General features: G+C 53.2%; 1 protein-coding gene across 2 annotated transcripts in view; it reads left to right on the forward strand.

Annotated features, from left to right (window-relative positions):
* The first annotated feature begins 6,307 nt into the window (after nt 1-6,307).
* Nucleotides 6,308-27,269, forward strand: part of QSOX1 (quiescin sulfhydryl oxidase 1) — a 40,750-nt gene continuing 19,788 nt past the window's right edge. For both annotated transcript variants that reach the window (XM_065936155.1, XM_065936156.1), the window contains exons 1-5: nt 6,308-6,667; nt 15,999-16,099; nt 24,017-24,062; nt 24,549-24,651; nt 26,991-27,081. In XM_065936155.1, the coding sequence (XP_065792227.1) occupies nt 6,400-6,667; nt 15,999-16,099; nt 24,017-24,062; nt 24,549-24,651; nt 26,991-27,081 (609 nt within the window). In that variant the 5' untranslated portion in view covers nt 6,308-6,399. The remainder of the gene's footprint in view (nt 6,668-15,998; nt 16,100-24,016; nt 24,063-24,548; nt 24,652-26,990; nt 27,082-27,269) is intronic.

Here is a 27,269-nt window from a genome sequence, read left to right on the forward strand (position 1 = left end):
TCCAGTATTCGATCCTAAAGGAAATCGGTTCCTAAATATTCATTGGAAGGACTGATGCTGAAGCTAAAGCTCCAATACTTTGGCCACCTGATGCAAAGAACTGAGTCATTGGAAAAGACCCAGATGCTGGAAAAGATTGAAGGCAGAAGGAGAAGAAAGTGACAGAGGATGAGATGGTTGAATGGTATCACCGACTTGATGGACATGAGTTTGAGTAAGCTCTGGGAGTTGGTGATGGACAGGGAAGCCTGGCATGCTGCAGTCCATGGGGTCACAAAGAGTCAGACACGACTGAGCAACTGAACTGAACTGAGTCCCCTTCCCTGCTTCAACTGATTCAGTTTAGGATTTTCTTGAGTATAACCGAGTCTTCCTAAGGTGCTCATTTATTCAGACAAAACCCAGAATCTCAGGCAGCCCCTTCAACTGACCAAGAGGTTCAGATCCTGTTCCTCTGAGTTTTGACATCCCTGTGAAGTTATCTTGTTTCCTGTGTAGCTACCCCCACCAAACTGGCTCCAGCTCATGATTCTGGGCTAAATATTTATTGCATCTCTGCTAAGACAGGATGGAATCTTCAAAGACTTGACTAAAATTCTGAGGGCTGACAGCCAGCAAACAAATAATATGAGGTAGTAAATGTATAAAACAGACAAGATTACAGAAGTCTTCCGCAAGCTTACTTCAAGACTTGCAGACCTATATTATTGCATGAGCTGTCTTGAAATGGCTTTATTGTAATTCTGAAGATGTGGCAAAAGGTTTTAGCAATTCAGCCTGGATCCCTTGCTTCCTGGCTATGAGTCTGACTCCACATAGAAGGCATTGTTCAAAAGTTAAAAAAAAATTAAATGTAGCAAAACAAATTGATTTATCCATGCAGAAATCTGATGATGAAATCCAACTCTGCCCTGTATAGCTGTGTGACCTTGGGCAAGTTATTTAGCTCTCTATGTCTCAGAGACCGTGTCTGTAACATGGAGATCACAATTTTATAGGATAGTACTGAGGATTAAGTGAGATAAAACATGTAAAACATTCAGGGTTAATAAGTGGAATTTCTGTACACTTCGTCCCTGAAAGAGAGCGAGCTGTAGGAGGATAGGGCCAGCTTCCTTCTGGTCCTCGCTTGCCTCACTGTGAGGGAGGAAGGGTGACCTAACTGGTAAGTTTTGGGAAAGGAACTCCACCGTGTGGCTCAGTCTCTCCAGAATCTCCTTCTCTGGCACCTGGCAGCCGATGTGCCAGCAGGTGCTCACTGAAGCCTTTTCCTCCATTCAGCCAGCTTACCAGACAGGCTCAGCCCCTGTCAAGAGTTGGAGTCACCTTTAATTAGGAACGCTTCGTGGAAGTGCGTCTAAGCCACATTCTCCAAGCAATTTCGTCTGTGGGAAAGTGGATGCGTTTGAGTCTCCATTTGTTCCCTGTGCTTGTTCCTCACTTGAGACACGGGACGCGGGGGTATTACTCACCGACAGCCCCCCACACTCCCACCCCAAGCCCCTTTACTTCCAACCCGTGGGAAGCACTCAGTCAGTGCGCAGACATCTGTTCTAGAAGCCTAACATTCTCCCAAACCGATCTCACAGTGTCACAAAGTTGGCAAGGTCCCCAGAAGTCTCCTAAGGGGAAGACTGGACACCCTCCACCCCAGGAACTCAGCAATGTGGCCTTGATGCTTTTGACTTCAGGCCTCATTTGATGACTTGCAGTTCCTTAAAGGCTTGCCTCTTGATATTGGCCAGAGAGCCCTAATAACAAGGCCTGGAGACTACAGCCTTATATCTTCATTTCACTTGAAATAATCAGCTTGTCCTTGTAGGGTGAGGGTGGAAAGAGGGAGAAAGCGGGGCGGGGGGGGGGGGTAGAAATGTATGTGGTTTGGAGGGGGAGCGCGTTACTTATTCCCTTTGAATTGCCAAATGACCTGAGGACCAGGGAAGCTCTACCTGAGCATGGGGTTCTGCCCCAATTATCCTTTTCACAGAGGTCCTCATCTTAATATTTCAATAGCTATGTTGGAAAGCCTGACGAAAATGAACTCTACCATTACTTTGTTGTGAGATCTTGTGCAAGGGCCTTCACCTTTTTGGGCCTCAGTCTCCTCGACAGATCAAGAATAAGACCACTGGGCTAAGTGTGAACAGGAAAGAACAAGGAGCTGGGAAGGGATTGGCTAAGCCCTTGTATCCTGGCTTTCTCTCCAGGGGGTGGCTAGACCCCCAGTTCCCTGTTCCCACCTAGGAGACTCACAGAAGAATGGTCAGGGATTTCTGCGTTTCCCACTCTCGTTTCTAAAGCCTTGAAGAGCCCAAGTTTAGGTACAGTATTCTGCATCCTCTACTTTCCTCTAACCCACCTTTTGTCCTAGAAGCCCACTTTTGTGGACTATAATCAGGACATCCTCACTTCCGGTTTTGATTGGGTTTGGCCAATGGGAGGTGATGGCAAGACAGCAAAGGACTGGGGGAAAAAGAGATGGAAGTGAGACTTTCCTGGCGCCTCCCTGCTTTTCTCCTGGCTCTGTCCCTAGCAGTGGCAGAATTTTGTGATCACGGCTCCTACTGGGAGGCCTCTCTTCCTGGACTCGAGCTTCCACCAGTCTTCCTCGCAGAGTTCCCTCCCATAGTTTCCTACTCTGGAGGAGTGCAAGAAAGACTTCTGTCATTAATTGCTAGGAACCTTACACATCTTGTCAGTTCCTTCTGCCCACACACACCTCTGAACCAGTCCGTCCATTAGCAACCCCCTCAGCCATCCTTCTGAATGTGCCTTTTCTTTCCTGCCATATCTAACTGATAACGGACTCTCACGACCTCTCTTCCAACTTTCACAACGGTTATTCCAACTGAGCCCAGGCATGGAGAAGTTCACCTGGAAGACCAAGAGGCAAGCTCTGAAGGGACAAAGCTGCGATTCCTTCCCTGCTGCTGCGCCCTTGCCTTCCAGGGGCTTACACCCTCTCTGATCCTCAGTGCTAGTGAGTAGAAAGTCATCTAGTGCTCTACCACCGGATGACATGTTTTACCAAACACTATTCTGTTGCTCACCATCATCATCTGTATTGGTGTAGAAGCTGCGTTCCTCTTACCGTCTATCTTATTTTTAGTGGACAGAGTCCCAAATTCCCTCTCTTTTATTCACACATAACACATGAATGATTCACAAGTGGGAAAGTCAACAGGGCTCCTTTGACCTTAGTCTTCTCATTGATAAAAATCAGATAATACAATAATACTCTCAACCTCATAAGGATGGGGTGAGGGTTAAATGAGTAGCATCTGTAAGCACTCAGCAGAGCACTCACTGCAAACTATTAGCCGTTACTTTTACTCTCATGTCTGATTTATCTTGCCTCACTTTCCTACCACGTCTACGCAGGAAGGGGAACAGGGAACCTGGCTAGGAATTCCCAAATGCCCCCACTTTCATGCTTTCTTCGGTACCCCATCCCCCTCCATGCCCTATCCCTGAGTAGATTTCCTTCTCTGCCACTTTTTCATCCCAGGAAGCTCCCAAGAGCAAGCCGGGAAGTTGTAAACTTATGTTTTCTGTTTTCAATTCTAGACCAGTGGTTTTCACATGGTGGTCAAGGGGATCCCTAGGGTTCCCAAGAAGTCCCCATGGGCCATAGAAAGTGGTTACTGCTGTAGGTCACACCTTTCAGCTTGCTTTGATCTGAGACTCCTTTTAAGATTCTGTTTAAACAGACTTCTGAGACTTAAAGTTGAGAACCCCTGTATGACTCTTCTGAGATACTGACATTCCAGATCTTATAAGTCTCAATGCTAATTTCTTTGGTCCCATTGCCAAGAAACTTTATTCCATTCTTATCGTTTGTATTCTTTTCCATTTCTGATATGATCTGAAATAGATACGTGAACAAACAAGTCTTTGTGAACTTACATGGGCTGTCCTTCCAAGGTACGCTTCACCTTCAGCCAACATTGTCCCCTTAATTCCAGGGAATTCCCTGGGGAAGATAACGACAACACTGTTTAACAACAGAGTGAAGGCACTTGACTTTTATCGGCACCTGATCTCACCACTGGAGTGCATCCACCCCTGGAAATCCCAGGTTGCTAGGAGATTATCTATGCACTTCAAGACTTTGGCACAGAGAATATGAATGCATGAAGGGAACAAAAGCCCCAACCTCCAGATATCTGCCTGGAATGCTCTACTCCCACACTGACACAAGTTTCCCTCCCATTCTCCATTTGGGTCTTTGGATCAAATATTACTTCATTAGAACTGCCTTCAGACTGAGGGCAAGAGGAACCCCTACCTGTCTTCTGAGCTCTCCAGTCCTCTTCCAGCCATGCCCCTTTCCACAGAGTTAGAAGCCCTTGGTCAAGGGGATGTGCCCACCCAAAGCTCCTGTAACTCACCTCTTCTTAGATCATACTGGGAGTTCCTGAGATCCTAGAACTCCCTGTTCCAAGAGCACCAGGCCAGCTTCTAAAGACTGCATCAGCCTTTTCCTCAAGGTCTATTCTTTTGAGGAACCAAGGAGGGGCTATTTGCTAAAGGTATGGATGGAGCTCAGATGTGCAGACAGGGATGTTACAGGTGCAGGCACAAGGTCCCATGAAGTATGGGACAGAGCTGGGGTGCAAAGAATGGGAGGAAGGTTGAGGGCCAGGGACTAGTTACCACCCAAGAAGCCCCATTCCAGTGCACATCTTAGGGGAAGTCTAAGAATCCTACACTTAAGTTTGACCTTCCAGATTTTTGTGACTGTGTACTTGGTCAAGATGAAAGGAGAGGAATTTTACCTAAGTTTAGACTGGCTTATAATTTTAAATTAGGTAGACATATGTGTGGGGCTTCCCAGGTGCTTAGTGGTAAAGAACTCTCCTGCTAATATAGGAGACATGAGTTCGATCCCTGGGTCGGGAAGATCCCCTGGAGAAGGAAATGGCTACCCACTCCAGTTTTCTTGCCTGGGGAAACCCATGGACAGAGGAGCCTGGCGGGCTGCAGTCCATGGGGGTCGCAAAGAGTCGGACGCAACTTAATGACTGAACACACACGCATGATATGTTTATCTCCATTTGCACTATTTGCCCTGGCCCTGTATATATCAGGGATGGGTCCACCCCTGACCTCCCTATCTAAGATAAAATACCACTTCCTCTGTCACTTTATTCTTACTTCATTGTACATTTCTTCAGAGCCTTTGTCAACACAGGATTTACATTTATGTCTGTATCCTTGTCTAGGTAGGTTCCATGACTGTAGAGTCTTGGTTTTATGTACTGCCTTTGACTTAGTACCTACAGCAGTGTCTGGCACAAAGAAACCACTCGATAAATGTTGAATGAATAACAAATCTAGTCTCAGAAGACTTACAAGTGAGGTGGGCTAACCCAGGAGGCACAGAGGAAAAAGATCATTTGTGACAACACTCTGAGGAACACCTGCTCCCCTTAAGATAACTCAGCGTTGGAGCTATAAAAGATAGAGCAGGGGAAATTAATCATTAACACCTTAATACACACGCACGCAAGATTAGTTATTCGGTTACTCCTGAGAGGGATATGTAAGTGAATATGGAGATCCGTGAGCAAACTGGAGGGTTAGATGTGGGGGACTTGGGCTGCTGGGAGCCCCTATCTCAGGAATCGTCCTTAACAACTTCAGGGTGGCCAGAACTGCCGGCTGAGCAAACTGACGCTACCCAATGGGCCACGCCAATCCAGTCCAGTCTATGATGGGAGGGCGCTTCTAATTCATAACCAGTAAGCCCTCAAATAATGTTTTCCTTGGATGGTCACAGGCCTCAGGCGGTGTGGACACATCTGAACCCCGAGGGGTCATGGTGGTTACACACTCAAGAGACTGTCCTTCCACCCCTCACTCTCTCCCACATGCTTCGAAGTCACAATTTCTCGTCGCTTGGTGGGATCCCCAGCACTTTCTGGGAACAACGTCCATCGGTCCAATCCATTCCAACGGATTCCTTTTCCGTTGGGTACGGGGCCTTTGAGAAGCCAAATGGCTTCCCCGGGTCGCCCAGAGAGCCTCTGTCGCCCGGGACTCTGCCCCCGCGGATGTCCCACACCTATCATCTGGCGGGCGGGGCTCGGGGGCCTGGGCTGCGCTCCCCGCCTTTTCCAGGCGGAGGCGAGAACTCGAGCAGCTCTAAGGTTGAAGAGAGGCGAAGAGAGGCGCTCGCAGCCTGGCGGGGAGACCAGCGCCCAGCTTCGGCCTCCGTCGGCGCTCTGGCCGGCGGGCGGGGCCAGAGGGCGGGGCCAGGGGCGGGACCGGACCGTGGTGGGCGGGGCCTGCGGGCTCCGCCTCCCCACGGAGGCAGGAGGTGCCGCGGCGGAGCCGCTGAGCTCCAAGTCTTCCGAAAACTTGTGCGCAGCGGTGGCCTCCGCGCGGCGGCCGAGGATGGGGTGGTGCGGCCGCGGCTCCGGGCCGCCGCCGTCGCGGCTGCTGATGCTGCTGTCGCTGCTGCTGGCGGTGCGTGGCGCTGGCGCGGCCCCGCGATCGGCGCTCTACTCGTCCTCCGACCCGCTGACGCTGCTGCGGGCGGACACAGTGCGCCGCACGGTGCTGGGCTCCCGCAGCGCCTGGGCGGTGGAGTTCTTCGCCTCCTGGTGCGGCCACTGCATCGCCTTCGCCCCGACGTGGAAGGCACTGGCCAACGACGTTAAAGGTGAGGAACTGGGTGCCGGGGTTGGGTGGGGGGAGGCTGCTCTCCTCGTCCCATCCGGGCGGATCCCCGCCACCTGCCTTGCGGAGCCCCCTTCGGCATTGCCCGCTTCCCCCTGCCCATCACCTCCGCCCACCGTTCTTTCTGCCCCTCCCACTCCCCCGCTCCACCCCCGCGCCCAGTTTCTCAGCCCTCAGCTCCATCTTTAGCTCTCGCCCTTCCCTTCCTTTTTCCCCTTGGCCCATGTCCCGGGTTTCTCTCCCTCTTCCCGCGGTCTGGGTCCCCAGACCTGCCCTGCTTTCCATGTCAGTCCTCTGCCGGCTCTCGGCCCCCATGCCTGCGACGTGGTCGCCTTTGTTTCTCGTCGCTGACACCTTACACGGCTTCCTGTAGTTCAGCCTTGTGGCAGCAGCACCCGTCCTAGCGAGTTCCCCAGCTGCGATGGGACCAGTACTCATTCGACCGCCCTCTGATCCCCACTCCTTCCTTCCCTGCCCCACCCCTTGGCTAGCAGACCCAGCTGGTACGTAGACTCCTTTCTCAGCTTTATCTTTGAGGCAGAGTTTCCCTGTTCCTGTTTCCAGGCCTCTCCTGACCTGCTGCCTCCAGCTGTAGTTTCTGGACCCTCCTTCTCCGTCTCCCCCTCCTTCTGCTTTAACCTCACGAGCCCAGAGGCCTGATGGAGGGCAGCCTCTTGGCGTGTGTCTGGCCCTTACTCCATTTTACCATTCATTGGCCTGGCCACTAATACTATGTTTTCTTCATTCTAAAGAGACTGTCAGTTGCCATTCTTTTACTATCAGCCTGAGAGGTAGAAGGATAAGACGATCACTAATAGATGGATAGAGATTTAAAGGCATCCTCCATTACAGAAATGTTAATGTTTTTAAAAACTTAAGTTTTGGAGCTGAATAAATACGGCAACCATAGTAATTTATATTTATCTAGTGCTTACGACAGTGAATGTCAGCTTCCTGAGTAAGTACTTGAGGTACAGTATCTCAGTTTCCTTTCTGCAAGTCAGGATCCCTGTGGGGTCATCCGTCTGTCTAGCCGGGTGGTGGGTATTTGGGTGGGGCTGGTATGTGGTAGTGGTGTGTTTCAGATATGCTGCTCTGAGCAGAGCTGTTTCCTGCTTATGGTGCTCCGGGCCCTAGCAGGGCCCCTGACCTTCAGTGGTCACTGAATGAGGACTTCGGTTGTCTTAGGGAATAGGCCTCGTCCTGGAGAGAAAACAACCGGAGCTGTTGTTCCCCTGCTGTGCTGTTGGTATTTTTTGATAAACTTAACTGTTTGCGGTAGAGTAGTGCATTTGGTGGCACTGGAACCCACCTGTGTATGCTGGAGACATAAGAGACATGAGTTCGATCCCTGTGTCAGGAAGATCCCCTGGAGGAAGGCAGTATTCTTGCCTGGAGAATCCCATGGACAGAGGAGCCTGGCGGGCTCCGGTCTATAGGGTCACACGGAGTTGGCCATGACTGAGTGACAAACGCACAGAGCAATGCCCTTGTAGGTGTTGGTTTTCAGACTCAGGCCCTCTCTTCCTGGAGCAGCTTGCACAGTGGTTCCTGAAGTGGCCAGATGGAAAAGATGTATCATCTGCAAGCCATATGGTCTTGGAAAGTTATTTTGAAACAAAACCAATAAACCAGTTTCCCTCCAAATTACATGTAGACACTTGTCTGCATGCCTCTACGGTTCTGTTACCTAAATGTGCCTTTTCTCAGCAGTTCTTCTTGCTATTTCAGTGATACTACACGTCTGGTCAAGGCAGGGGGCAGATAGAATGTTGAACGTAGAATCTGAACACCTAAGAGGTGTTAGGTGTTCAGGGGACACTGTGGGCCTGAGTGTCTAAAACTCCTAAGTCAGTTTCCACTTTGAGGCTATAAGAGGTCCTTAGTGGCTACAGATGGACTCCATCTAGAAGATTCTTAGATCCTGAGAGTGATGGAAAGAAAGATTACCTTCCCGCTGATTCATGAGTTCATTCTCTTGCAACCTAGAGATTTCCAGTGAATTGTACATCCGGACACTGACCCCGCCTGCTTCTGGATGAGGGTCTTCTCCCCACTGCATGAAGTAAGAGTCTTTCCCTAAAAAAAGCAAGTCAAAACTTACCCTTAAAAAGAAAAATGGTGTCAGGTGGAGATGAGCCACAGTCCATGAGAGGTGGGAGATTTAGGTGAAAACCTGGAGTCTCCCATGAGCCATGGAGGTGTCAGCTCCCTAAGCAGGATCAGGTTGGGGGAAACGACTTGTCGAATCTGGTGTTGTGTTGCAGTGATAAAGACTGCCTCCACTGCAGTCCAAGGAGGTGTTTCCTGGCGAGGCCCTTCAACACTTCTATATTCTGAGGTTCCTTGAGAAAGTTTGGTTGTGGACCAGCAGAGGGCTGCTCTCCCACCATCTTGGGCCCAGGGGTCAGAGGCCCCTGCCCTCTGCCTTTGGTATGAATGTATTGGGTAGGAACGGTGAGACTGTGGAAGGTCATGGGCGGAAGGAAGGGAGGATTGCTCAATTGGCCTCAGGCATTTATCTGACTGGCCAGGGCTCATTTCTTCAGTAACCTGTGGGCTAGGTTCTCTGGGGCAGTTGTTACCCTGGGGCAAAGCACCTGTTTCTTAGGACCCAGATCATCCCTTTCTACTCCAGAGCAGCTCTTGTTACCTTACCATACATTTGGGAAATTGTGTTCCTTTTAGACCTTCAGGCTTCTTTACTGGCTAATCAGTCAGCAAATATTTGTTGAGTGACTTCTGTGTACAAAGCATTGTTTACATTACTATTGGGTAAATCACCCAGCAGGGAAATTGGCACCTCTTAGAAGCTATATTTGAAAAGGGTCAAAAGAGCGTGGCTTAGCCATTTCTTGTTGCGGGAATTCAGGGAAGGGCAAGGTCACAGAGGCCTTTATCTAAACAGTTATTTATTACACATTTGCCTTCTGCCAGGCACTGTGCTAAGGGCTTTTATAGACCATTACAGGCCTTTATACAATCTTTGTGAGAAAACATCTGAGCAACAGATAGCCCTGTTTAAAACAAAACAAAACAAAACAGTTAAGTAACTTGTCCAAGATTACACAGATGCTGGAGGAGGTTCTTTTTTTTTAATGTATTTATTTTTAATTAAAGGATAATTGCTTTACAATATTATGTTGGTTTCTGCCGTACATCAGCATGAATCAGCCACAGGTATATATATACATCCCCTCCCTCTTGAACCTCTCCCTCCCACTTCCCACTTCATCCCACCCCTTTGTGTTGTCACAGAGCCCCAGTTTGAGTTTCCTCAGTCATATAGCAAATTCCCACTGGCTGTCTGTTTTCCATATGGTCCTGTATATGTTTCCATGCTGTTCTCTCTGTTAGTCCCAGCCTCTCCTCCTCCCTGCCCCCCCTACCTAGCTCCGGGTCTGTAATTCTGTTCTCTGTGTCTGCGATGGAGGAGGTTCTTGCACCCAGCTCCTCCTGACTTTTCAGAGCTAGGCCAGGTGGTGAGGGGGGAAGGAGGAAGGGTACTGCAGGTGAAGAGCGAGGAGATGAGATGTGTGAGACGTGGGTGCTGAGTGACAGCGAGTGGTGTTGGTTCCCCCGTTTCTCTCCCAGGAGTGGCCCTTCCATCCTGCTGGTACCCTTGCGGCACCGGTGCAGAGCCTGGCCCAGGGCAGCCGCTCACTGAACACCCGTGCAGACCGGGGACACGAACCTCAGGGATCCACCATGAGGCCGTGGGGAGCAGGCCTTCTGCTGCTGCCGTGGCTCCTCTTGACTCAGGCCCCGGGTGTCAGCCAGGTGTGAGGGGCGGGGAAGGCATTTTGGCCATGTCATGGTCTCATGGCCCAGAAGCTGGCAACAAGGAGGAAGGGACGTGGTGGGAACAGCCTAGGCCTGGCTCCAGCTCCCTGAGTCAGGAGGACTCCCCGGAGGCTCCGGTGGGATCTCGTTCTGACCTCTCCACCTGACTGGCTCCAGTGGCCGGGGCAGGCCTGGCCTCTGCCTGATTAGAGGCCCAGGCTGCGTCACCCTCCGAGGCGTCACAGCCATTCTCCTTGGCTGGAGTGGTTTTCAGAGCTGGAAAGGACGTGAGAGACCTTCATCTCGGCCCTCTTTGACCCGCGAGGAAACAGACCCAGAGCGGAGACGTGAGGTGCTCATGGTGCTTCGGCCAGTGACAGCCGTGAGCAGGCCCTGTGACTCTGGGTCCAGTGCCCCTTCCTGGCCTTGTGAGTGGGGGCGGGGACGCTGCCCGCGTCTCCAGAAGGGGTCCACCCCCCCCACCACAAGGTGTTTCCTCTGCCACCACCCCAAGGTCTACAGCTGTCCCCTGCCTACCCTACACCTCCCCTCCCATCCCCTCCATTTGCTCACTTACTCTCCTGTCAGTGGCGAGATTACTTTGCCAGGCCAGTAGTTGTACAGGGAAGTTTTTTCTCCCCTGAGAGGAGGGCTGGGCTGAGGCTGCTGATTATTCGGTGTCAGGCCTGCAGGTTGTGGTATTAAGTCACCCAACCCCTTAGAAAGCCACCCCCGCCCAGTTGTGTTCCTTTTTGACAGCAGGGTACTTCCCTTAAATGTGGCTTAGCTTTACCAGCGGGGCGGCCAGATAAGGCCCTCTTTATTCCTGGTGCTGTTACTAGAATGATGAATCGTCAGACCTGCAGTGACTAGTGTCAAACCAGATCTGTGTAGGTCGTTATGGCTCATTAAGGTATTGACATTGATATTCCTGAGAAACATTCCTCAGCCTGGACTCTCCCAGCACCTGACTGGCCCCAGCGTCCCTCTCCCCGTCGGGCTGGGGCTGGTAAGAAGAGGCACCGGGTTTCCATTTCCTGAAGGGACAGGGAATCAAGGCATAAAGAGAAGAACCGCAGACTTCCAGGAGCCAGGAGCTGAGAACGCCCATGCATCAGCACCGCCACCCCCAACCCCGACCTCGGCCTTCCCCATTACTAGCACCCTCCCCACCCCATCCCCTCTGAGTTCCCTGGCTGAACAGAGCAGCTCTCTGTTGTGTCCTGAGCCCTCTCGAGACCAGCAGAGAGGCTCAAATCCTGGGTTCAGATCCCGTACTCACCACTGATTAGTTGTGTGCCTTGGGCACAGTTATCTGATCTCTATTTTACAGTCTGAGAAAGCAGGTCTAGAGCTAAATACCTTCTTCCTTTTTCATAGTGGAGTTGTGCACATTAAACTACATAAATAAGGCATACAATAACCTAACCTGCTAGATATCATCATCTGAGTAAGGGCTGAGTCTGTGATATTGACCAGCCCTTGTGTGTTGCAGAAAATGGTATGTAGCTAGAAGAAGAAACTGTTTTAACCATTCTCTCTCTCATGGCGAAGGTTGTGATCAGAAGTGAAGTGAAATTCACTCAGTCGTGTCCGATTCTTTGCGACCCCATGGACTGTATCCATGGAATTCTCCAGGCCAGGATACTAAAGTGGGTAGCCTTTCCCTTCTCCAGGGGATCTTCCCAACCCAGGGATTGGGGTAGCCTTTCCCTTCTCCAGGGGATCTTCCCAACCCAGGGATCGAACCCAGGTCTCCCGCATTGCAGGCGGATTCTTTACCTGCTGAGCCACCAGGGAAGCCCTCTGTGATCAGAGCAAACAGCAAAAACGCAAAGGCAGCATCCTGACCCTGGTGAGGTAGAGGGACGAAAGTGGGTTTTTGGGTCTGGTAGTCCTTGGGCCCCTTGGAGGCCTCTTGGTCCCTGTCCTCATTTGGAGAGCAAGGGGAAATGGCACCTGAGGCGGTGGTGGGGTGAGAGAATCTGGAACGTGCCCTGGGTGCTCATGGAACACTAGCTTTGAGTCCTCACCCCCCACCACCCGCCTGGCAGTCCCTTGAGAGCCTCATTCCCCAGCGAGCCGCAGCAGCAGCTTGGCCTGAGGGAAAGCGGCCTGTGCTCTCTGAGAGGAGAGTAGCAGCTGAGGCCTGCTGTCCTTGGTCACCCTGCCCAGTGGCCCCATGAGACCCCTGGCCAGGGACCCTCCCTGTTGGAAGGACTCAAAATTGTCTCTCTTCCGCCCTTAGATCTAATTGACTTGCTGACTCTCTTGAGAACAGCTGGATCTTTCCTGGGGGTCTCCCGGAACTAAATGACCAAAGCCCTAGATATAGAGCTGAAGAAGCCGAGCCTGGAATGTGCTAGATGACTCTACGGGGTGACCTGTGCTTCTTACACTTTGCTGGGCCTCCCTTGGGTAGGAGAGGCACCATAGAAAGGAGCTCTAGGGTGCTCTGTCTGTGATCCAGGGTACGGTCCTATCCCTGGGCAGTTTGCTTCTGCTCCTGCAGGTGACGGGCATTAACCTCACTCCTTACCTGAACCTGAGGATAGAATGCGGCTGGGAGATGTTCCAGCCCTGGAGTGGCCCTTGTGTGCTAAGTTGCTCAGTCATGTCTGACTCTTTTCAACCCCACGAACTGTAGCCCGCCAGTCTCCTCTGTCCATGGGATTCTCCAGGCAAGAATACTGGAGTGGGTTGCTATGCCCTCCTCCAGGGGATCTTCCCCACCCAGGGATCAAACTCAAGTGCTACCTTGGCAGGTGGTTTCTTTGAAGCAGCCCTTGGACTGGGGTCAGTTGTGTAATTCATTTGATAGTCACTGAGCACCTATTGCGTGCAGGGTAATGGGGAAGCTCGGCAAGGAGGATGCAGGGATGGACAGGCTGTGGGATGGACAGCTTGGAACTGTGTGGTGGAAATGAGAACAGGGTCCTGAGCCTTGGGCTTGGAAGATGACTCCTTATGGGGGAAAATCCTGTTCCAACTGAGTTGCACCTGACAACTGGAAGTTTGCTGGAAGGGTAAAGGTGGCCGTGCAGTAATCTGGGTGAGCATTGTGCTTTTAAGAAAGAAGAAAACCCTCAGAGTTCCTGCGGCATGATTTGGGGAAGTGGTAAGGGGATGCTGGGTGGGGGGGAACCAGACCAAAAAAGGCCTTAAGCCTATAGGTTTTCTTCTAGAGGCAATGGGAGCCACCAAAGAATATTGAATAGAATGACATAGATCTGCAGATAGGAAAGATCACTAGAGCCCAGCTAAGCCGGTGATAGAGCATAGTAGAACCTTGGCCAGGAGGGAAATGAGACATTTCATCTGGACAAGAAATCCTGCACTAGCTCTCTGGGAGGGTGGTTAGAGGTGAGGTTAGAGATAAAGAACCCAGGAGCAGGGAAAGGAGACTAGACTAGGGAGTGGGCAGGAGGAGACTTGCGAGGGAGGGTGGACAGGACACGGAAGCTGGTTGGGATTAGCGGTTCCGCGTGGTTGGACTGCCTGACTCTGTCCCTCCCATGTGGTGCCCACAGTGGGGCGGGGGTGGGGAGAGCAGAGTGGCAGGGAGGGCAGGAGGGCTGCTGTCCCGAGCCTAGCACGGAGCAGACCCTGATCACTGACCACAGCCCCGTTCGTGCAGGCCGACTTGCCAGCTGGATGTAAGACCAAAGGACACAGGCCTTTCAGGATGGCAGGCATTTATAGCTCAAAAGGCTGCCCTTCTGTTCCAGGGGAGCCAGGAGCTCCCTAAATGGGGTTTGATGAGATGGGAGGACCTTGGGGAAATGGCATCACAGGCTGGGGCTCACCTGTCTCTGCAGAACACTGCCATTCATGCCCCACTCCCCCATCTTCACCCCTCCCTCCCGCTAGGATTCGGTGCTAAGAGGAGACCGCCAACCAGAAAGCAGAGGGGGAGAGGGATGGGGAGGAAGTGGGCATTGCCTCTGGCCTGCCTCAGTCCCAGACCCCCTCCCTTGTGTCACCCCTAGAAGGACCAGCTTGGCTGCTCTGAACCTTCAGAGCCTTTCCTTTGAGGGCTGGGTCAGGGTATGCAGTGGTATCCTGCCTCTTCTGTCATGGAAGTGAGGGTGACCCTTCTCCTCTGGGCATAAAAAGCTCCTGGGAGAGCCTACGGTTTTCCAGATGTCGTAAGGGACAGTTCTGGGGCGAGGTAAGAGGTCCCTGGGTCTTGGGGATGTTATTTGGATATTAGTCTTCTGTCATTAGTGGGTACTGGGTGGGCTGCCTGTGTTAACCCCCCACCCCACCCCTTCCTGTGGCCCAGATGGGAGGTGAAGGGCCTTGTGGGGAAGATGTGGGCTCCCCGAATCCCTGGGCGGGCTTGCTCCTCCCCTCACTTGACCAGAAATGCCCACGCTGCAGGGTGCTGTGGGAGTCAGCCCAGACCCCCTGCCTGCACGCCCATGCCGGCCCCTGCCTGCCTCCCAGCTGCGCTGCCTCTGCAGCTGGCCTGGTCTGTGTACACGGCCTCACAGTCCACCTGCTCCTCGCCTGCCCACCCCGTTCCCTGGTTCCCTGGCAACTCGATGACTGTCAAGGCTCCCCTTGACTCCCACCTTTCCTGCCGGGCCCCTGCATGGTCCCCAGGGCTGGTCTCCCCTGTGGGCACGTTCTTCCAGGGCCCTGTGCCACTCAGCGTGGCACCGCGCTTCTGTTGCCACCTCACGGCCTGTGCAGCTTCATGTGCCTGTCTTCCCGTATGGCAGGAACAGCCTCACCATAACATGGCACTTTGGTGGGTACTTTGGGGGCACCTGACCTGCAGCCGGAGCTCACAAGGCCTGCCTGGTTGATGAGTTTGTTTTCTGTTTCCCAGATCCTGGGCTGCGGCCCAGATCGGTGCCGTGTTCTCTCTGCCAGCAAGTTCCAGCAGAGGGAGACTCATGGCCTGGGGCCTGACGAAGGAGCAGGGTGCCCAAGCAACTGGCCTGGGCAACTGCTCGACTCCTTCCAGACCTGGCCTCAGGGCTTCTTTCCCAGCGGCTCTAGATCCCAGGTGTCTTCACCCACCTCCTCTAGACTTCTGCCTTCATCTCTGGTTGGGGAGCTGCTCCTCACTGCCCTGTGTCCCACCCACCCAAATGGGGCTGACACCTTTGGCCACAGAAGCCTTCACTGAGGGTCCACTGGGGAATTCAGAACTCCAGAGGCATGCTCTTCACCCTTCTGGAGCTGACCCTTTCTAGAGGCCAGCAGGGGCTGAGGCAACATCCCAGAGGCTTTTCCCCAGGAGGGCCAGTCTGGTCTCACACCTCCCTTCAGCCCCTGTGTCCCTCCCCCACCCCCCCTAATGGGGAAACACAGATTGCCGTCCTGAGTAGGCTGCTGGTGCTAGGTAACTGTGCCCTAAGCACAGGCTAAATGCAGAATAACCCACCTACCTCAGAGGCCCTTTTTTGAAGAAGGGGTGACCATTCTCCTTAGAGCTTCTGGGACAGGTGTCATGGGCATTGGTGGGGATGGATTGTACTTACCCAGGGTTTTTTTTGTTTTTTTTTTTGTCATTTCAGATTGGAGGCCTGCACTGAATCTCGCTGCCCTGGACTGTGCTGAGGAGACCAACAGTGCAGTTTGCAGAGATTTCAACATCCCTGGCTTCCCGACCGTGAGGGTATGTGACCAGGAGGGGTGATGCGGGCCTGGCGGGGCAGAGTCATTGGAGCACTTTGCCAGCTGCCCCGTGCTTCCCTGGCATCTGCCCGGCTGAGCTCCATGGGGGTCCTCCCAGGCTTCTGGGCCTGACCTGCTTAGATCCCAGCCCTTGGAGTCCTGTGCTTTGATGAGGCACCTTCTCTAGAGGCAGAAAGGCATGTGAACTGGGAGGCAGAAAAGAAAGAGGCTCACTTGGTATGTGACCTTCTCCCCTTTATAAAAAAGGAGAAGGGGCTGTGTGTTGTCATGTTGGGACCCACAGATTTTCACTGTGAAAAGCGATCATCCCCTAGGTTTGTGAGAGCTCCCAGCTTCCAGGAGCCTCTTTCCAATCAACTCCTCCCCCCGCCCCCACTGACCTCCCAGGCTTAGAGGGCTGATCTCAACCATGTGAAACCAGGCTTTAGGCTCTGACACACCTGGGGGCAGGATCAGACTCAGGGGACCTCATGGTCTCCCCGAAAAGGACCCGGGAGACACTGGCAGGCCTCATCCACCTCAGGCCAGTGCCTTGAACCTGAGTGGCTCGGAAGTGACCTGTCAGAGAGTTTTAGCCCCATGCCTCAGGCTGCAGGGATACCCATCACAGGAATCGTCACACCCGACACATGATGGCCCGTCACCCGGCTCTGACTGCAGGCAGCATGAGTGCTCTGATGAGACCTCGCCTGCCCACTGCGGGGCATCAACCACTTAGTTAGCATCTGGATGCCTTCCAAGGCTCTCATGTCGGAGGCCCTGGGAAGCCCAGAGCAGCACCTCCTCAGGGCTCAGGTCCGGCTGTAATCCAATTAGTTCTCCTCCAAATGAAAGAATCCACATCTCTCTCTCCAGCCACAGATAATTAGCCTGCTCCCCCCAGACTGGCATCTAGAAAAGCAGTTTCCTCTGCTTCCACTAGGATTAACCAGGAAATGCCTTTGAAGACTGAAAAGTCAAGCGTTTTCCCCAGAACAAGAGAACTCTGAGTTCAGGGGCTTCAGTTGCCAGGTGGAACTGTGAACCATATCTGAGCCTGAGGACACCCGGAGAATTCCTCTGGAGAGCAAGACCCTGGGCTCCTCCAGCCACATCCAGCTCTGAGTCCACGTTCTCTTCCAGCCATTTCCAGCTCTGAGTCCATGAGACGGTCCTGTTCTCATGGCCGGTGACCTCTTGCTGGGTTCAGGGTTTCTGTGGCCCAAGAGAGCTCCCTCCCGCACTCCTGTTTACCACTTAGGGTGAGGGCCCGAGTCCCCATTTCACTGGCCTGGGAGGTGTCCTGAGCCAGCAGCTGCTGCCGTTATCATTTAGAGGTGACAGCAGAGACATTATCTATCAACCATCTCTTTTATGTTAAAGATTCCCATGATGGGGCTGCTGCCCTATCCCCAGCCTCAAGATATGTAACTTGAAATATTCAAAATTATTCTCCAGGGGCAGCATGGAGCCTTCTGTTCTTTCTGCTGAGTCAGGGCGAGCAACCCCTAGTGGGAAGCTGAGGGAAAGAGTCAGGGTGACGGCAGGAGTCCCTGTTCATAGGCCAGAGTTTTGGTCTCAGTGAGGGCTCTGCACAGGGGTCCAGCCACCCCCCAACCCCCGGGAGGAGGGTTGGTGATGGGCCTGTGGCCAGGTCAGGTCCTTCTTGGGGGGTTCCGTGGGGCCTGGCACCTGGGACATTCTGTTTCTGTCTGGGAGAGGCTGGGGCTCAGTGGGTGTGAAGGAGGTGGCCCAGCTACACCAGGAGATCCAGAGCTTCTCGGCGCCTACCCAAGTCACGCAGCACACGCAGCCCGAGTGCCTCAAGTGATTCATCATCTCCCCAGTCGCCCAGCTGGCTGTGGGAGGGGCGCTGGGAGGGCCCCTGAGCTGGGCTCCCTGATCTCTCCCTGCCTCCACACGGGCAGCGCCAGGCCGGGCCAGGCAGGGCTGGGAGTCACCTGTCCATTTCTTCAGAACTCTGGAGACCAGTGTGGTGACCTCTCAGCCTCTCCCAAGCAACCCGCAGTTTAGCTTCGGCAGGAAGAGGCACTTGATGGCCTGTCCTCAGGGCTCTGGGCCAGGGCGCGTGTAGCTCTAGCTACTGGTGCATCTCAGCTCTAAGGCCCTAAGCAATGACTTTCAAATCTTGGTACTGTAGCCAGCAATATTTACAAGGAGATCCAGAAGTCAGTTTGGATCCATTATCCCTAAAAGCAGTTGTTTCATAAAACAATATTCTTAGTAAGTGCAGTACACAGTGATATTTTCTATTCTTTTATTAAAAAAAAAAATACTGGCTGTGATTCACTAAGTTGATTTTACAGCTTACCGCTTCTAGTGTTTGGGAAACACTACTCAGATTCCAAATCTCCAGAAATTCTGGCCTACTGAGAGCCCAGTGTGCCTGTGAGCAGCATGGCTGGACTCCCTGGAAAGCAGCGCAGAGCCCAGAGGTGGCCCTGGCTGCCAGCCGGCCAGAGAGACAGCCCTGGTCCCCTGGGGACTGGAGCCTGTCCTTGCCCCCACCCATGAAGGCTGAAAGCTCTAAGATGATGAACAGGCGGGAGAGAGTTACTGGTGTAAAGGGGACAGGCCACCCCCAGTGACGTGTGTCATTGTCCCTTTCCTCTGCTTCCTGTCCCTTGTCACCCTGAGCAAACAGCTTCCACCAGCCCATCCTGTTCAGCAAACAGCTGGCCCTGCAGGGCGGGCCAGCTGCGTCAGGGCCCCAACCAGACGGGAGCTTATGCCCAACTGGAAGAGAACAGAGGTGAGGGAGGGAGAGGGTAGCTGGAAGCAGGTTCTGGCTTGTGCTTGGGGACCTAGAGGCTGGAACCTGGGGTCAGGGAGGCTTTGCCATGAGTCATAGGAGTGCCCCTCAGTGGCTAATGGAACAGTGCAGCCAAGGGCCTGGCTGGGATCCAGATTACAGGAAGCAGCAGCCTTGCGTGGGAGCAGACAGAAGCCTTCCCTTTGCAAGATTCTGAGGAGATAATTGACACGAGGTCAAATCTTGGCTCCCCTGCTTACTGCTTACTGTGACTCGGAAAGTTGCTTAACAACGCCCTAGCCACCGGCCTCAGTTTCCTCGTCTGAAAAATGGGATGATAATGTCTCCCTAATAGATCATTGCCACGTGTGAAATGAGGTCTTACCTGTGACAGTGCCAAGGCACTGCGGTGTTCACCTGGGTTCCATGAATCATAGTGGTCTTCCTTCTGGTTGCCCATGGGCTCGTGGTAGCCCCTCTGTGATGCCGCATTTGAGGCAGTCCATCCACCAGCAGCTGTGGAGTGAGTGTTTTCTGCGGATACAGCCCCATGCTCACCATTGCAGAGAGGCCAGACGTTGTAAGCCACAGCCAGAAAGATAAGCGAGGCCAGCCAGACAGGAGAGTGCTGTCCACGGGGCACCGGAGCGCCCAGCTAGTTGCCAGGCAGGGAGCGACGTGTCCATGGTGAACGCAGGGGGAGTTTGGGCTCACTGAACTCTCCCTCCCACATCAGAGAGGCCTTCGTGTGGGAGGAGGAGCACCCAGAGGAGGGGGACTTCCGCAGGGGGTGAAGGACAGATCAGGTTTGGCTGGGAGGGAGGAGGAGCGTGGGCAGGGGAGGATGTGAGGGCAGAGGCTGTGGGCAGACCCATGTGGTGAGTTGAGAAGGCTGATCCGGCTGGAGCAGAGACTCCTGTGGGCTGAGGCAGGGCCCCCGGAAGGAGGGAGCCCAGGGCTGGCCCGTCCTGGAATTCAAGGCTGGAAGTAGGGGTTGCAGTCTGGGCTGTTATTTTGTGTGTCTTTTGTTAGATGGTGAGATGTCAGGGATTGGGGGACAGGACTCAGAAAGATGTCTCCAGCCTGTCTGGAAAAGGAGGTGGGTCCCCTCTCGGCAATCACTCACGCTCTCCCAGGCATCTCCTCCACGGACAATCTACAGGGTAGGAACCGTTAAGCTCATGCATATCTTACAGGCTCGCTATAAGATATTTGGAGGTTATTTGCCTTGAAACTGTTTCAAAGGCTTGGACTCAGTGCCACTGATGGTTGCCACTGGCAAGTGTACTTCCTGCTTAGCCTTATTTGCCCCCTGGGAAGGCAGCTGTTCCTGGATAGGTTGGCAAAGACCTGCCCAAGGCCATCCGGTCACCCGCCTTTGGGGAGATCCCCATGGTTGGGGAAGGCAGAAACTCCTGGGCAAAGTGTTGAGAGGAAAGGGACTGGGTGTTGACTGCTCCTGGAGGAAAGAAAACTCACTGCTGGAGTCTTAATGGCCTGTTTCCAAGGAAGGTGGTGGTTTCCCTTGGGTACGGCACACCCCTCCAACACCTAACTTAATAAGGATGCATATTAATAAGAGGACAAAAATGCGCCCTGACTCGATTTTAATGTGATTTTTACATGAGCTTCCAAGCTGATCAAAGGGCAGAGGTTCTCTATTCAAGTGAACAAATGTCCTTTGAGTGTTTCCCTGTCCTTGACACTATGCCAGGCACTGTGGGACTTGTAGAGGTGAAGAAACTGTCGTCCTGCCCTCCCAGTTGGGAGGCGGATGGGTGGAAAGTTCAGGTTCAAGTTCATCATAGCTGAAATGTAAGAAATGGGGGGCAGTGGGAGGTAGATGTGGTTGGGGGCAGATCCTGCCTCCAAATCTACCTCCAGATCGAGGCAGAAGGCCTCGAATGCTGTTGAGTTCGGACTTTATTCCTTGGCAGTAGGGCGTGATGGAAGGGCTTTTTAGGAGAAGTGACATGATCAGACCAGAATTATCCTTTAGAAATCCACGCAAAGTGGCAGTGAGGGTGATGGCTGGAAAATGAAAAGATGGAGCATATTACTGCTTCTGAAGCATGAGTTGGGGGCACAGATGGAGACAGTTGCAGTGGTCCTGGAAGTAGGTGGTAGGCCCTACTCTGGACAAGGCATCTGGTCTCGAAGACTGCAGAAGAGGTATCAGAAAGGTCAGGTTCACAGAACACAGGGCTTGGGGGAGAGGGAGATCCTGGGCTGGGTGGCAGGGAGGAGCTAGGTGAGATAAGAAACCTGGGTGGAGAAACAGGTTGGGGGAGGGGTGACTCAGTCTCCCAGAGTGTGTATGTATTGGGGGAGGGGTGCTGTGACATCTGGAAGAAAGAGAAGTTAAGACAGGTGAGGATCTGAGACAGGGTTCAGGTCACAAAGCATTTGGACAAAGTAGATGACATCAGCAAGGGAGACAGATAATGGGTTTGTCTGTCCATTCACCCGTTTATTCACTTATTCATTCAAAAGCAGAGATTGAGCCCCTCGTTTGTGACAGTGCCTCCCTGGGCTTTTTAAACAGAAGAGTGCCACGGTCTGATGCCTGGCGGGAGGAGAAACGGGCTGGAGACGGCAAGGGCCATGGGCACAGGGGAGGAGCCCAGGACGAGGCTGAGACAAGGGCGAGGGGAAGGCCGTGAAGATGACCACGAAGGCCTGGGTGGTGTCAGGCAAACCAAGGGAGGGTGATGACATGAGTTGGAGATGGAGAATGTCAGGAAGATGTGGCTCAAGAAAACCCTGGCCGAGGGGAGGAGAAGCAGGCAGTGGTAGCATCAGATACTGCGGAAAGAGTAGGAAGGGCTGGAAGGTCACTGGACGGCCAAAGAGAAGGTCAGCCTAGCTTTCCTGGAGCCCTCACAACTGAGTCGTGGGAGCCCGAGCCACAGCCGGCTTCATGGGAAGGAAGAGGACACTGTTTTGAGAAACTTGGCAGTGCAAGAAGATGGGAGATGCCACACCTGGAGAAGCCTCTATTCCCATTCTTCATCCCTTCCTGTCCCTTCTCCTTTTTTAACTTTAAAAAAAAATAGATTTGAGTTTATTTGTAGGCTTAGGGAAGGAGCTGGTAGACTAGGGGAAAGGTAAAAGAGAATAATCTATAGGAAAAAGTTCCTCTGGAGTGTGAGGTATGGGAAACAGCACTCCAGTGGTGACAGTGTTCTCGAAGGTGGCTGGGACAGAAGGGACGGCTGTGTGAGGGGCGCTCTTAAGAATTCCCGCAAGCCCCTAACTCAGGCCCCTATCTGACTTCCCGCTGCCCACGGCTGCAGCCTTCGGAAGGCTCAGCTCGGGTCTGGGGAGCTCCCGTTTGATGGAGGTCATGCCAACCCCCTTATCATAAGGCCCCTGCTCAGATTTTGGAGAGATGATGGTTGAAGAAGAAGAGTCATCACACTACTCTTCAGTAACGGACAATAGCAACTATCGCCACAGAAAAGCCACACGGCTTAAGGCGTCATGGCGTCAGTCATGTTTTTATGCCTGTGGAAGCAAGTTGAAGTCTGTCCTGTCTGTAAAAGGACCCCATCACCCTGAGTAACTGCAGCTGTAGAGGCTAACCTCTGGGATATTATTTGTGAGCAAACCAAACCCCCAGCAGGTGCATCTTTTATTTTGTTTCTGAGAAACAAAATCAGCCTATAACATGCCCTCTCTACTTGATCTCATGTCATAAGCCTGGAAAGGTGTGCTCGTTTTTACAAGTATAAGGATGGCGTATAGTTTTCTTAATTCAAAGTATATTCAGTATCTACAAAGAACACTATTAGGAATACAAGTGGCATGTGTCAGTGAATGGTTTTCACCCAGAATAGAAGTTTATATTAATGCTGTAAGTAAAGAGAGGATAAAACAGGGTCCAGGTGAGGTCAGCAGGAGCAGACTGCAGGTGGGGAGAGGTGCGTGCCTTTTCCACATCTTTATTATTCACGGAGGAGAGGCGGGCAGGTGGCCTCCACATTTTAGTTTTCTACCTACAAATGGCTAGAACAGACAGGTCCGGCTGATCAGTGTTTCCTAGTATTTAAAAGGAACAAGGGAAGGGGATGATGATGTTAACATGTGTTGATTTCTTGCTGTCTGTACCAGGTACCACGCTAAGCCCTTTAGTTGTCATTGAATTGTCACAGTTCTCCAGGGTCGACAGTGTCATCCTCATCTTGAGAAGGTTCAGAGAGGTGAACAGATTGCCCGAGGTCTCACAGCAAGGGCGTAGCAGAGCCAGGCCTTGAACCCAGGCCTGCACTCAGCCACCAGCTTGGATCAGGCCGAACGGCCGTGAGACAGAAGCCCAAGGTGGCCACAGGTAGCCCTGAGGTTAGGACCTCAGGCAGAGGCCTCTCCCCAGCCTCCAGGTCCTGTCAGGAAAACCGAACTCCGTCCCCTCCTGAGCCCAGGCCAGAGTTCTGGCTGCTCTCTAACACTTAGACGGGAGCCTGGGTTCCGAGGTGCCATCCTCTGTCCTCTCTCTCAAAGGGGTGACAGGCTGGCCCTGAGTGTCGTGTGAATGGGGAGAGTTAGCCTGGCCCATGTGTAACAAGGCTTGTTCTCTCAGGGGCTCAAGCCTACCCTTCAGTAGGACCGAACTGGAGACGCCTCCCTCTGGAGTGTCTGCCGAGGCAGGCCGAGAGTCCTAGGGGGCCAGAGACGCCAGCCTCCCTGCCCCCATTCCAAGATAAGGAGCCAGGACAGACGGCCTCCAAGGGCCGCTGACATTTTCCAGGGTGGGGGTATGAAGTGACTTCCCTTTTTTTTTTTTCAGACAGGCCTGCATCGTTTATTCACAGAGGAGCTATTTTCTAGCCCTACGTGCTGGGTCCCCGGGCTTTGTAGAAACAGGTCACCTCCAGTCGAGTATCTGAGCCGCAGCTTCCCCGGGTGCTCCAGGGCCGTCGTGGGGGCAGGGGTCAGGTGCAGGACACTGGGGGGAGGATCCTGGGTCCTCTCCAAGAGCAGACACCTCCTCCTCTCATTTTACAGACCAAGAAACTGAGGCTCACAAAAGTTAAGTCATTTCCCCACAGCCGCCCCTTTTAGTAGACAACTGGGCCACAAACGCATACCCAGCTGTCGCGGCTGTGGTGCTCGGAGCTCCGCTGACTCCTGTGTGTTTGCTTCCAGTTCTTTAAGGCCTTCTCCAAGACCGGCTCAGGAACCACGCTGTCAGGTGGGTGGCCCGGCTCTCGGGGTCCCGTTGGCATGCTCCGAGTCCTCCTCTCCCTCCTTCTCCCAGGCTTCTACTGCGGGGAGAGAGAGCCCAGCTAGCTCTACAGGGGGAAGAGGGCCCCAGTCAAAGCCAGAGGGGTGTCCTGAATGTGCCTTCCCCAGCCAGCCTGGAAGATACCTCCGGGAAAATGGGGTCAGGTGTTCCCAGAATAGCCCTTGTGTCAAAGTGGGGTGGGCACCCAGAGGGGCAGCCAGACAGCGTGCAGAGGGCTCTTGGGGTGCTCTCTCCTGCCCTGAGGGATGGGTCCCTCTGCCATGCTTAGGGTCGGGGGGTGACCCCCACCTGCCTCATGTGGAGGGGGACTGACACATGCTTCATCTCGCTCAGAACAAGCTTGTGCGCTGGGCCCTGAGGGAAGCTGGGGTTTGCACCCTTCTCCTCATCCCCCGTCCCCCTCTCGCTCCCCCACCCCATCGTCATTTACAGTGGCTGGAGCTGATGTGCAGACGCTGCGGGAGAGGCTCATCGATGCGCTGGAGTCCCACAGTGACACGTGGCCCCCAGCCTGTCCCCCGCTGGAGCCTGCCAGGTAGTTGGGGCCGCCGCGGGCCTGGGGCAGGGTGGCGGGAAGGCAGGCCTGGCAGTGAGAGGGCGGTGGGGACAGCAGGGCCGGGCAGCGGCTTGGGTCCTCCTGTTGCCCGTGCTGTTGGCCGGAGCCCAGAGCCGCTGGGAGCAGCTAGTGGAGGGTTTCCCATTGCTGGAGAAGCCCTGACTTCCTGGGGCTGATGGGGGTGAGAGGGCCCACCCCACCGGGTGGGAAGGAAAGGATGAACCCAGGTTCTCCAGGTCATACCTGCTCTGCTTCTCGCTACCTCTGAGGAGAGACAGGATGTCACACAGTCTGACGCAGGGAGGGTCCCTGAGAGGGTGGGCGTGGGGAGGAAAAAGGGAGCCCAGATGCCATTTAGAGGAAATGGGACGGGGAACTGAGAAGCACAAAGCCCCGTCAGATGAAGGTGCTCCTTTCCTGAGCCGTGGCTGTGCCTGGGGGCGGGGCAGCTGGCTGTGCCCCCCAGCCCCCCACCCCCACCCCCGCGCTGCAGAGCATCGGGGGGCTGGGATTCAGGCAGTCTTTCAGGATCGCCTCTGTTCTAGGAAATCAGGATAACAGGGCGCACAGTGTCTGACCCTGACTCCCCCATGAGGGAGACAGGGAGATTGAAAACAGGAGATCCTGCCCTTCTGGATGAGAACTCCAGACAGGAGACAGCCCACCTGCGGGGCCAAAAAGGAACAGACGCAAGTACCGGCCAGGACTGCTGGAGGTGCCCAGCTGTGGGGCACAGAGAAGGTTCCAGGGGCTGATGGGCCTTGGGAGGCAGACACTGGGCTTAGCGCAGCCTAAGTGTGTGTGCTGGTGTCTTGAAAGCTGAGGCCCTGCAGAGAGATTGTGTTTCCAAGTGTCAGTAGCTGCTAAATCCAAGTCACAATGATTCTTTTATCCTCTTTCCCAATTCTTCGTCCTCCCAGAGAGCCTCCCAGAGACCCTGGACTGAATATCTGGTCTTGGTGCAGTTTGGGGGTTCCATAAGCAGACCCCCTCTCTGCAGGAAACACCCAGGCCAGCCTGTATACCCTGCTCCTCACTTCTGACATGTCTCAATGACTGTGTCTCTATGTCTCCCTTTCTCATACCCATACTTCCCTCACGGTGCCTTCTCAACCCAGAGGGATCCCAAAAGCAATCAACTGGGTAAACCTGCCAGCCTCTCTCAAAGTGACCCTTCTAAAGAGCTTTAGGGAGGAGGCAGAGACGTGTGATGGAAGGTGGGAGACGTGTGATGGAAGGTGGGCTGCCTCCTCCACAAGTGTGAGAGGGGATGAATGGGGTGGGGATGGGCTGTGTGGAGAGCAGCCTGCAGGGCCTGCTCTTCTGCCAGCCTGGGGGACACCTGCTACCACCTCAGCAGCTGTCAGCATCCATCCACCTTGGGGTACACTCTGGCCCCCACCTCTCTGGCATGTCGTTTTTACTGTCACTGGGCTGGAATCCATTGACCCCAAGTTGCACCTTCAGTTTGGAGGTAATCAACTGTTTTGTCCTTGGATCCAGAGAAGGGAAACAGATCATCAGTTTGAGGATAAAAATAGAGGCCATCGTGTCCTGTTATGTGTCTGAGGAGGTTCTGCTTTTTAATTGAAATGAGGGCACAGATCATTTTTGTATTATGTAATTGTTTTCTGTTGAAACTCTGCATTTTAAAAACAATTTATATCTTAATTCTTTGATTTTGGGGGGAATAATAAAATTTGACTTATTAATTTCCACCTTTTTCCTGGGACCTTTGTTTCCTTGTCTTAAAATGAGGAGGTTAAAAATCTTATGATAAGGTTAGATGGCTTCTGAGATCTCCTGCACCCAGGACTTTCTGATTTTTTAATTCCTCTTTTATGCCTGCTACAGGAGAGGAAAAAGCAAATCTCTCAGTTGGTAGTGACTTGGCACAAACTAAGACTTGTGTCTGATAGCTAATAAACACCAGTCTCTTAGGGGACCAATAAAAGCTGCAGTTCTAAGTCTGGGCCGTACCCTGGGCCAGAGCATAGAAATAACTGGTCTCAAAGCTCACCTCCCCAGGTCTCCTCCCTAGACTGCCCATACTCACTCATGACTCTGAAAAAACAACCCAAATAGCTTGGTGAAATGAACCAGCCATTAGTTTAGGTTTAGGTAACAGAGAGAGAATCTTTTGAGAATCAGTGTTTGGTTTACTCCTGCTGGTATGGAGACTTCCGCGAAGCCTTGTGTGAAAACAGCAGATGTGTGTGGCTGTCCCCACAGTACTGTGTCTGCCAAGACGGCTGTCACCAGCAGTTTTGCTTTATTCTCACCACAGAAAGAGTGACTGCCAGCGGTGTCTCTTGCAGGCTGGAGGAGATTACTGGATTCTTTGCAAGAAACAATGAAGAGTACCTGGCCCTGATCTTTGAAAAGGAAGGCTCCTACCTGGGTAGAGAGGTGAGCTGCCTGCAGGGTTCCTGCATCTCCTGGGTAGACATTGGGGGAGAGAGCCCAGTGAGTTCAAGAGCAGGGCTGATCCTGTGCATGTCTTAGCCCAGCACTGGCCTTCCCCCTGCTGGCAGAAGCGGGGAAGTGTAGGAGCTGGACCTTTCTGTTTAAAGCCTTTTTGTCTGTTTTGATCTTCC

This window comes from Muntiacus reevesi, chromosome 5, assembly GCF_963930625.1.
Source record: "Muntiacus reevesi chromosome 5, mMunRee1.1, whole genome shotgun sequence".
Taxonomy (NCBI): Eukaryota; Metazoa; Chordata; class Mammalia; order Artiodactyla; family Cervidae; genus Muntiacus; species Muntiacus reevesi.